Genomic DNA, 12,791 nt, shown 5'->3' on the forward strand with positions numbered 1-12,791 from the left:
ATGTTATGCGAGTAACTTGTGGATCAATGGGATTTTCAGGATTGGAAATATTCCGACTTAGTCAGTGGAAAGTTATGCGAGTGCAACTCGGAACGACGGGTCTGTCGGACTTGGATATATTTCGACTTGTCGAGAGAAATTTAAGCGTGTGCCTGCCGAAACAATACGACAGTCGTGCATAGATATATTCCGATTAGTCGAGAAAAAGTTATGTGAGTAACTTGTGAACTAATGCGACTGTCAGTCTTGGAAGTATTCTTACTATTCGAGGGAGAGTTACGCGAGTGATCTGTGAAACAATATGGCCGTCAGACATGGAAATATTCAGCCTAGTCGAGAGATATATATATGTTTGCTACTCGAACAAAAGGGAATATCGACCTTGGAAACATTTCGACGAGTTGAGGGAATGTTATGCGAGTTACTTTAGAAGTCATGTAACGGTCGAACTTGGAAAAATCCCGATTAATCGTGATAAATTTATGCGAGTGCTTTCGAAACAGTTTGGCTGTGGGACACCGAAATTTCCCGACTAGTCGAAGTAAAGTAATGCTGGTAACGTGTGAAAAATGATGATTGTCTGGCTGGGATATATCCCTACTAGTCGAGAGAGAGTATTTCGAGTGCCTTTTGACACAATGCGTCTGTTAGACGTGGAAATATTCCGACTAGTCGGAGATATTTATAAGAGTGCCTCTCGAACAAACGCGGCTATCGGACTTGGAAATATTTTGACTATTCCATGGAAACTTATGCCAGTGCCTCTCGAAATAATACTACTCTCATTTTCGAGAGACTTGTAAACAAATGCGGCTGTCGGACATGGAAATATTCCGACTAGTAGAGGGAAAATTTTGCGAATACCTCTATTAACAATGTGACTGTGGTGTCTAGACATATTCCGACTAATCGAGGGAACGTTATGGAAATGACTCTAGGACCAACGTTACAGTCGGACTTGAAAATATCCCGACTAGTCGACGGAAAGTTATCCGAGTTTCTTGTTTATCTATGGGACTGTCGGGCTGGGAAATTTTCCGGCTTATCGAGGGAAAATATTGCGGGTGCCTCTCGAACCAATGCGGCTATCGGACTTGGAAATATCCCGTCTAGTAGAGGGAAATGTATAGGAGTGACTTGTGAACCAATGCGACTGTCTGACTTAGAAATAACCCGACTAGTCGATGGAAAATTATGCGTATGTCAATCGAAGCAAATTAATTGCCTGCTTTGTAACTATTCCGACGAGTTGAGGAAAATTTATGCGGTTTATTCTTGATCCAATATGACGGTCGGAGATGGAAATATCCCGATTAATCGTGGTAAAATTGTGCGAGTACCAGTAGAACCGATGCGGCTGTTGGATTTGGAAATATTCCGTATAGTCGGGGAAAGTTAAGCGATTGCCTCTCTGACAAATGCGCCTGTCGTACATAGAAATGTTTCCACCAGTCGAGGGAATTTTATGCGAGTGCACCTCGAACCAATGAGGATATCGGACTTGGAAATTTTCCGTCTAGTGGGGGAATTTTCTGCGAGTGACATATATACCAATGCGACAGTCGGGCTTGGTAACATTCGAACTACTCGTGGAAAAGTTATGCTAGTAACTTGTGAACCAATGCGACTGTCGGACCTGGAAATATCCCTATTAGTCGAGGGAAATGTATTCAAGTGCCTGACGAACCCATGTGGCTGTCGTATATCGATATGTTCCTACTAGTCGATGGAATGTTATGCGAGCGCCGCTCGAACCAATGAGGATGTCGGACTTGGAAATATTCTGAATAGTCGAGGAAAAGTTATATGAATGACTCTGGAAACAATGCGACAGTCGGACTTGGATATATCCCGACTAGTAGAGGAAGAGTTGTGCGTGTGAATTGTGAATCAATGCGGCAGACAGACTTGGAAATATTCCGATTTGTCGAGGGAAATTTATGCGAATGATTCTAGAACAAATGCGAATGTCGGAATATGGAATATACCCAGTGGTCATGCAATGTAATGAAAGTGCATCTCGAATTAATACGGATGACGATCTTGGAAATATTCCGACTAGTCGGGGAAAGTTATGCGAGTGTCTCTCAGACAAACGCAACTGCCGTATATGGAAATGCTCCGTCTAGTGAAGGAAATTTTATGCGAATGCCTCTGGAACTAATGCGACTGTCGGACTTGGAAATATGCCGACAAGTAGTGGAATTTTATGCTTGTGCTTCCCTAACAAATGCTGTTGTTGGACTTGTAAATACACTGACTATTCGAGGGAAACTTATGGGAGTGCCTCTCGAACCAATGCGACTATCGGACTTGGAAATATATCGAATAGTCGACAGATAATTTCTCGAGTGACTTGTAAACCAATGCACCTGTCGGACTTGGAAATATTCCACTTAGCGGGAGAAAGTTACGAGAATGACTTGTGGACCTATGTGACAGTCTAGTTTGGAAATATTCTAAATAGTCCATGGAAAGTTATGCAAGTGACTATTAAACCAATGCGAATGTCGGACTTGGATAATTTCCAAGTAGTCGAGTGAAACTTATGCGAGTGCCACTTGAACTAATGCAGTTGTCGTACATAGAAATATTACGACTAGTCGAGAAAAATTTATGTGTGAGATTCTATAATAAGTGCGACTGTCGGAGTTGGAAATAATCCGACTAGTCGAGAGAAAGTTGTGCGAGCGAATCTAGGCCAATGCGGCCAGCGGGATTTGAAATATTCCTACAAGTCGAGGAAAATTTATGCGAGTGACATTCGTACTAATGCAGTTGTCATACTTGGAAATATTACGATTACTCGAGGGACATTTACGCGAGTGATTCTAGAAAGAATGCGACAGTTGTACTTGGAAAAATTCCTATTATTCGAGGGAAAGTTATACGAGTTTTTCTCGAAACAATGCTATTCTTTGACTTGGAAATATTCCGACTATTCGGGTGAAAGATATGCGAGTGTCTCTCGAAACAATGAGACTGTTGGTCTTGAAAATATTCCGACTAGTCGAAATATAGTTATTCGAGTGATTTGTGAACCAATGGGACTGTCGAACTTGGAAATATTTCAACAGGTCGAAAGAAAGTTATGCCACTGCAACACAGACCAAAGCATATGACTGACTTGGAAAAATACTGACAAGTCTAGGGAAAGTTATGTAAGTGCCTCTCGTACAAGTGCGGCTGTTGGACTTGGATATATTCCGACAAGGTGAGGGAACGTTATGCGAGTGCCACTCGTATCTGAAGTACTGTCGGACTTGGGATTATTCCGACTATTCAACAAATAGTAATGAGAGTGATTTGAGAACCAATGCGGCTGCCACTCTAGGAAACATTTCAAGTGGTCAAGGAATATTATGCGAGTGATTTGAAAACCAATACGACTGTCGGGCTTCGAAAATTCCGACTATTCAAGGTAAGGTTATGCGAGTGCCTCTCGAACCAATGCGGCTGCTGGACTTAGAAATATTCCGACAAGACTAGAGAAAGATAAGCGAGTGCCACTTGAAACAAAGCGATTGTCCGTCCTGGTAATATTCCGTCTAATCGAAGGATAGTTATGCGAGGGACTAGTTCGAGTCGCTCTCGTGTATCTTTCCCTCGACTTGTCAGAATATTTCCATGTCCGCAAGTCGCATTATTTCGAGAGGTACTCACGTAACTTTACCTCGGTTAGTCGCAGTACTTTCAGATCCGACAGTCGCATTAGTTCACAAGTCATTCGCATAACATTCCCTCGACTGTTCGGAATATTTCCTAAACCGAGAGTCGCATCGATTTGAGATGCACGTGCAAAACTTTTTCTAGTTTTGTAGAAATATTTCAAGGTCCGAAAATCTGATGGGTTCCTAGAGGCACTCGCATAACCTTTCATCAACATTTCGGAATATTCCTAGGTCTGACAGACGCATTAATTCGAGAGGGATTCGCAAAACATTTCCTCGAGTTATCTGAATATTTTCAATTCCGACAGTGCGATACGCTCTCAAGTCTTCGCATTAATTTCCCTCGACCAGTAGGAATATTTATATGTACGAGATTCGTATTGGTTCGAGATGTACTTGTTCAGCTTTTCTTCGACTAATCTGTATATTACCAAGTTCGACAGTCTCCTTGGTTCACAAGCCTCTCGTATAACTTTCCCTCGTGTAGTCGGAATATTTCTAGGTCCGAAAGTCCCAGTGGTTCGAAATGCACACGCATAATTTTCTCTTTACTTTTCGATATATATCCTAATCCGATAGTAGCATTGTTTCACAAGACACACGCATAATCTTCCCTCGATTAGTTGGAATACTTCCAAGTTCGACAATCGCATTACATCGAGAGGCAACCTCATAATTTTCCTTCGACTAATCGGAATATTTCTAAGTCAGACAGTCGCATTGGCTCACAAGTCACTCTCATATCTTTTCCTTTACTAGTCTGAATATTTCCAAGATTGATAATCGCATTAGTCCGTGAGGCACTCGCATACCTTTCCTTCGACTAGTCGGAATATTTCTAGGAACGACAGTCGCATTGTTCGAGAAGTACTCGCAGAACTTTTCTACGACTAGTCTGAATATTTCCAAGTCCGACAGTGTTATTGGTTCACAAGTCAATCGCATAACTTTCGCATGACTAGTAAGAATATTTCTAAGTTCGACAGTCACATTGGTATTAGAAAATGTCGCATAAATTTTCATCGACTAGTTGAAATTTTTACGAGTTCGACAGTCGCATTGTTTCGAGAGGCAATCGCATAACTTCTCAAATGAAGTCGGAATATTTCTAATTCTGACAGTCGCATTGGTTCGAGAGGCATTCGCATAAATTTTCCTTGACTTGTCTGAATATTTCCAATTCCGGCAGTGTTATTTGTTCACAAGTAACTCCCATAACTTTCCCACGACTAGTAGAAATATTTCCAAGTCTGACTGTCAGATTGTTTCACAAGTCCCTCTCATTCCCTCGTCTTGTCCGAATATTTTTATGCCAGGCAGTCGCATAGGTTATAGATGCACTCCCATAACTTTTCATCGACTAGACGGAATATTTCCGAGAACATCGATCGCATTCATTCATAAGTCACATGCATAACTTTTCCTTGGCTAGACGGAATATTTCTGTGTTCGACAGTGGCATTGACTCGAGAGGTATTAGCATTACTTTCCCTCGAATATGCCGGAATATTTCTATAACCAAAATTCGCATTGGTTCGAGAGGCAAACGCATAGACGGTATACTTCCAAGTACGACAGTCGCATTCGTTTTCAAATCAATCGCTTAACATTCCTTCAACTTGTCGAAAAATTTTCTAGGTCCGATTGTCGCATTGATTTGAGAGGCACTCGCATAATTTTTACTCGACTAGTCCAAATATTTATAAGTACGAGAGTCGCATTAGTTCGAGATGCACTCGCATGACTTTCATATGACTAGTCGTAATATGTCTTATTCCGATAGTTTCTTTGGTTTACAAGTCACTTAGATAACTTTCCCTCGTCTAGTCGGAAAATGTTTAAGCCCGATAATCGCATTGGTTCACAAGTCACTCGCGTAAGTCTCCCTTGACTTGTCGGAAATTTTCTAGGTCCGACAGTATCATTAGTTCGAGAGGCACTCGCGTAACTTTCCCTCGACTAGTCGGAAAATTACCATGTCCGACAGTCGACTTTGTTCAAAAGTCAATCGCATATCTCTCTCTCGACTGTTCGGAATATTTCCAAGTCCGACAGTAGCACTAATTCGAGATGCACTCGCATAACTTTATTCGACTAGTCGTAATATTTCCTAGTTCGACAGTCGGTTTGATAAGGTAGGAACTCTATAACTTTCCCTGGACTCTTCGGCATATTTCCATGTCTGCCAGTCACATTGTTTCGAGAGTTACGCTCATAACTTTTCCACGACAAGTCGGAATACTTCCCATTTCGACAGTCCGATATTATGATTATTATTGTTTTTATATACATTATTATGATTATTATAATTATTATTATGGTAATTACGGTTATTATTATGATTATTATGATTATTGATTTGAATATTATTCTGAATTTTATGGTTATTATGATTTTTATTTGGACTATTGTTATAGTTATTATCAGTACTATTATGCTTATTAAAATCATTATTATTATTAAGACTATTACTATTATGGTTATGATTATTATGATTATTATTGTAATTATTATAATAATTACGGCTATTATTATTCTTATTAGGATTATTATATTTATTATATATATATATAATAATAATTATTATTGTTATTTTGATCATTATTATGATCATTATGATTATTATGATTATAATTATGATTATTATAATTTGATTAACATTATCATGGTTATTATTATTATTATGTTTATTGTGATTATTATTATGATTAGTAATAAGATAATTAATATTATTATGGTTATTATTACGATTATTATGATTATTTTCATGATTATTGTTAATATTATTATCATCATGATTATTATTAGTATGATTATTAAAATTATTATGACTATTAATACTTTTAATAGCATTATTATGGTTATTATACACTTTTTGATAATTATTATGTTTATTTTGATTATTATCATCCTTGTAAGTATTGTTATTATTATTATGATTTTAAATATCATTATTATGATTATTATGATTATAGTCATGATTATTATGTTTATCATGATTATTATTACGATGATTATATTTATTATGATAATTATTATGAATATTATTTTTATTATCGTTATTATCAGCGTTATTATTACCGGTATTATTATCATTATTATTACCGGTATTATTATCATTATTATTATCGTAATTATTACCGTTATTATTACCGTAATGCTTATCGTTATTATTACTGTAATTACTATCGTTATTATTACCGTTATTATTATCGCTAATGTTATCTTCATTATTATCGCTATTGTTATTGTCATTATTACCGTTATTATTATCGTTATTATTATCATTATTTTTATCTTTTTTATTAACGTTACAGCCCTCGTTATTATTATCGTATATATTAATGTTACCATTTTCGTTGATATTACCATATTCTTTCCATTATTATTATCGTTATTATAATCGATATTAATATCGTTATTAATGCTGTTATTATTATCTTTATTATTTTCGTTATTAATACCGTTTATATTACCCTTAATACGACGGTCATTAATTTCTTTATTATTCTCGTTATTATTATCGGTTTTATTATCGGTTTTATTATCGTAATTATTATCTTAATTATTATCGTTATTATTACCTTTATTATGACTTTTATTATTACCGTTATTATTTTCGGTAATGTTATTATAATTATTATTGTTACAATTATTATAACTGTTGTATTTACCGTTGTTATTATTGTTATTATTTCCGTTATGATGACTGTTATTATTACCATTATTATTATCGTTATTATTAGCCTAATAATTATCGTTATTATTATTGTTATTATTTATCTTCATTACTATTGTTATTTATATGTTTATTATTATACTTATTATAATCGTTATTACTATCGTTATCATTATCGTTATTATTATCATTATTATTATCATTATTATTATCGTTTTTATTATCGTTATATTTATCATTATTATTATCTTTATTATTATGTTTATTATTATAATTATTTTTATCGTTATTATTATCATTATTATTATCGCTATTAGTATCTTCTTCTTCTTCCGATGAAGCCTGCTAAGGAACACGTGCCAATTTCAATTCTTCACACGTTGCTTTTTTCTCTTCCGTTGACTCCAATATTTCTTCATCTTTTCATTATGCTGTTTCTTTTTGTCTTCAGACCATTTTGCATCTGGTTTTTTCTTCAATCTTCCTTGGAATCCTTCCATGTTTAATACCCTGTATATAAAATTATCTATGACTATAGTATCTTCCTCACTTATAATATTTTTTTCTAGATCTCTATTTATCTCTTGAATCCAGCAAGTTGTTGCCTTTTTCTTCCAAAAGTACATGAGTATCCTTTTTGTTAATCTGGAATCATCCATTCTGTAAATATGACAAAAGAATTGCAGTCTTCTTTTCCTTATCCTTTCTGTTATGCCTTCTATGTTCCTGTATATTTCATTATTAGATCTTAATTTCTATACTTCTGTTGTTTTCACTGAACCTAAAATTTTCTTCATGATTCTCTTCTCTAGTGCTTCTGGTTTATCCAATCTATAATTTAGTACCAAGCATTCACCCGCGTATAAACATTCCTGTTTCACTACTGTAGCGTAGTGCCTTATTTTAAGATTTTTAGATAAACACTATTTGTTGTAAAAATTCGTAATGATACTGTACGCCCTTTCAATCATGCGTACCCTTTCTTCTACTACAGATTTTTCTAAACCATTTTCTTGAATTATTTCTCCCAAGTATTTGAATTTCTTTACTTTATCCACTGGACCAATATCTGTAGTTACAAATTTTTGAGCGTTCTTGATGTTTGTAATAAATTTAGTTTTTTTTCTACGGAGAATTTCAAACCTGCTTTGTTAGCTATTTCTTCCAAGAGATTGATTTGTGTTGTTGCACTTTTTAGATTGTCTGACACTATAGCAAAATCGACTGCAAATGCTAGGCACCTTATTTCAATGCCTTTGTTTTTTCTCTCCAAAGTTACTGGCGAAATGTTTTGTTCTTTTAGCTTTACCTTCCAAATTCTGACAATTTTTTCTTGAACACACTTGAACAGAAGAGGTGATAAACCATCACCTTGTCTTACACCTGTATTTATTTCAATAGGTTTAGATATCTCACCCATAAATTTTACTTTTGAAATCATGTCTGTGAGTGCTTCACGTATTAAGATTGCCAATTTATTCTTAACTCCAAATTCACGTATTGTTTTATTTATGGTTTCCCAATCAATCGAATCAAATGCCTTTTTAAAATCTATATAAGTTACAACTATGTCCTTTGAATTCAGTATCCTATGGCGAATTATGGATTTTAAGTTAAAAATTTGTTCTGAACAAGATCTAACTTTTCGAAATCCAGCTTGATACCCGCCCAGTTGCTTCCTTAATTTCTTCAGCATTGGGTGGTAAATCTTCCAGATTTTCAGTTGTTCCAGAGAATTCCAATTTATGTTTTGATTCAGGGCTGTTTAAAAGTTGATCAAAATGTTTCGCAAGTATTTCACAGTTCTCAGCATTGCTTAGGCCAAGTTTACCATTTTCATCTTTGAAGCCCATGCTAGGCGCTTGATAACCCTTTAATTGACTCTTAAAAGTCTGATAGAAATTTCGTGAATTAATTTTAACAAAGTTGTTTTGCATGTCGATAAGTTATGAGATTTCGAAAGATCTTTTAACTCCCCTTATTATTTTAGCAGTGTCTTTCCTTTGTTGTTTGAATAGGTCATGGTGTTCGGTCTTCCTCGAGCATTTCCACTTTCTCCATTGTTTTGTTCTCTCCTGTAATGCATCTTTACTTATTTGGTTCCATCAAGGTTTTTTTCTATGCTTGGGTAGCCCAAATATTTCTGGGTTGTGTTCGTTATTTCTTTTGATAAATTTTGCCACTTCCCATAATGAGTTACTTTTATTTCTTCCTAAAATGTTTCCAAAGTTTCTTGTGTAATTTGGAATCTATTTGTGTTGTACTTATTTATTTTTTTCCCTATTCTGTGATCTCTGTTGGTTAAGAATTTGAGTTTGATTTTAAACAAATAATGATCGGAATCAAGTTCTCTGCTTTTTACTACTTTGGCATTCATAATTTCCTTCATGTTTCTTTTGGATATAGCTACATGATCTAGTTGAAATTCACCTAGTATAGATTTTGGAGGAATCCATATTTCAGCTCTTCTTGGCAATTTCCTGAAGAAAATCGACATTACCTTCATTTGAAAGTTTTTACAAATAGTAATCAATCTCATCCCATTTCTGTTTGTTCTTTGGTGTGCAGCATATTCTCCCACTATTGGTCCATGAATCCTCTCTCTTCCTATTTGGGGATTATAATCTCCAAGTAATATCACTACATTTGATTTAGGAATTTTAGACATTTTAGCGTCCAGGAGGTCCCAGAATTCCTCTGCTTTATTTGGCTTCTTGTTGTTTTTATCTATTTGTGCATGACAATTAATAAAAGTGTATAATTTATTTTTGCATTTCATTGTTAAAAGAGACATCATTTCTGAGCGGGATTTGAATTCAGTTGCACAGTTTAATAATCCCTTATGGATATAAAAGGGTGTTCCCAAGATTGGCATTCCTTTCATAATTTTAATCGCAGGCTTGCCTTTAAAGATACTCTAATCTTTTGTTTCTCTCACATTTTTATCCAAACTCTTGTCTCCTGCTAAAATTTGTATATCGTTTCTATCCAGAACTAGTTCTAATTCCTTTTGATTACCAACCTTCGGCAAAAAATTTACATTTAAAGTGCCCGCTAAAAAATTCTGTTTTCAACTTAAGTCTGGAAGAATTCCAAGGATGCTCCGACTAATCCTTATTGCGGATTTTGGTACTCCCGATACACTAAGTTCCGATGCATTGCATAACGTAATGGTGGATTTCTCTTCAGAGCTGCCATCTGGGGTAGTGCTTTCTTTCAGCGACTCTTCCATTCTGCAATTGAAATTGTGTGTTACAATGGTAGGAATAAAATTCCGAGGTAAGATCAGATTTATCAGTATCGTTATTATGGTTTTTATCCTCATAATTGTTATTATTAATATAATAATTAATATTTATATTATTAGTGTCGCTATTATTATTAGTATTACAGTTTCTATCGTTCTTATCATTATTATAGTTATTATTATCGTTATTAACTTTAATATCGATATTATCGTTATTTCGTTATTATCGTTATTATGTTTATTATAGTTGTGAACGTTATTATCGTTATTATCGTCATTATGTTTATCATCGTTATTTTAGTTATAATCGTAATTACCGTTATTTTCGTTATAATTATCGTTATCATCGTTACCATTATAATTATCGTTATTAACGTTATTATCATTATTATCGTCCTTGTCGTTATTATTGCGATTGTCGTTATTGTCGTTATTATTATTATTATCATTATTATTATCGTTATTAGCATTATTATTATTAATACAGTTATTATCGTTAATATTGTTACACTTTTTATTATTCTTAATATTATAATTATTATTATTGTTATTATCGTTATTATTTTTATTATTAATATTATTATTATTATTAATATTAACGTTAGTATTATCGTTATTATTGTTATTATTGTTTTTATTATTATTATTACCTTTATTATCGTTATTATTATTATTATAATCGTTATTATCATTATAAACGATATTATCGTTATTATTTTTAATTTTATCGGTATTAATATTATTATAATTACCGTTATTATCGTTATTATCATTATTATTGTTATTATTGTTATTATCGTTAATACCTTCATTATCGTTATTATCGCTATTATCTTTATTATCATTATTATCATATTAATATTATTATCGTTATTACCGTAATTATCGTTCTTCTTCTTATTATTATTATTAAGGTTATTATCTTTATTATTGTTATTATTGTTATTATTAATGTAATAATTATTATTGCTATTATCGTTATTATCGTTATTAGCGTTATTATTGTTATAATAGTTATTATAGTTATTATTGTTATTGCCGTAATTATTATTATTATTGTTATTATTGTCGTTATTAACGTTCTTATCGTTATCATCGTTATTATCGTTATTATCGGTACTATTATTAACAACGATATTATCGTTTAAATTAATCCGATTATTATTATTGCTTCTATTATTCTATTTTTTATACTTATTATCGTTATTACCTTTATTATTATTATTAATTTTATTAAAGCTATTATCATATTTATAATAGTGATTATAGTTATTTTTATTATTATCGTTATTATTATTATTATCATTATTATCGTTAATATTATTATTACTATTATTATATGGTAATTATCGATATTATTATTATTATTATATATATACTATTATCGTTATAATAGTTATTTCTATTATTAATGTTAGTATTAATGTTATTAATATTATATTTCTCATCGTTATTATCGTTACTATTGTTATTATTGTTATTATTGATATTATCGTTATTATCGTTATTTTTGGAATAATAGTTATTATTGTCGTTATTATCGATATTACTATTTTTATTATTTTTATTATTATTATTATTATTATAATTATTTTTATTATGTTTAATATTCTAATTATTATCATTATTTTTATCTTTATTAACATTATTATTGTTATTATTGTTATTATCGTTATTATCGCTATTATCATTTTTATTAATATTATTGTCATTACGGTTATTATCACTATTATCGTTATTATATTTAATATTATTATCATTATCGTTATTATCGTTATTATCGTTATTATATTTATTTTTATTATTATCATTATTATTATTATTATTATTATTATTATTATTATTATTATTATTGTTATTATCGTTACTATTTTTATTATCGTTATTATCATTATAATAGTTATTATCAATATTACCTTCATTATTGTTAATATTATTTTTATCGATATTATCATTATTATTATTATTATTCCCCCCCTGTGGGTATGGGGAAGTAGAATACTACCACAGTATTCCCTGCTTGTCGTAAGAGGCGACTAAAAATGACTGTGTGAATGGCGTGTGAATGTTTTCGTACGGCTATTCCTTCTTTTTGTTCTTCTGTCATATCTTTTTTTATTCTCTCTCTCCCTTTCAAGCTTCCTTCCGTTTCTTTCCTTTTCTTTGGGGAGTTTGCCTCCGAATAATAAATTAT

At 32.5% G+C, this 12,791-nt stretch overlaps 1 protein-coding gene across 1 annotated transcript; it reads right to left on the minus strand.

The window, feature by feature from the left end:
- Positions 1-9,562: 9,562 nt before the first annotated feature.
- Positions 9,563-10,234, minus strand: LOC124425653. The gene is made up of 2 exons (XM_046966255.1): positions 10,177-10,234; positions 9,563-10,077 (listed from the first exon to the last, which is right to left on the minus strand). Exons 1-2 carry the CDS (start codon positions 10,232-10,234, stop codon positions 9,563-9,565), a joined length of 573 nt encoding a protein of 190 aa, XP_046822211.1.
- Positions 10,235-12,791: the final 2,557 nt, after the last annotated feature.

This window comes from Vespa crabro, chromosome 7, assembly GCF_910589235.1.
Source record: "Vespa crabro chromosome 7, iyVesCrab1.2, whole genome shotgun sequence".
In the NCBI taxonomy this organism is placed as follows: Eukaryota; Metazoa; Arthropoda; class Insecta; order Hymenoptera; family Vespidae; genus Vespa; species Vespa crabro.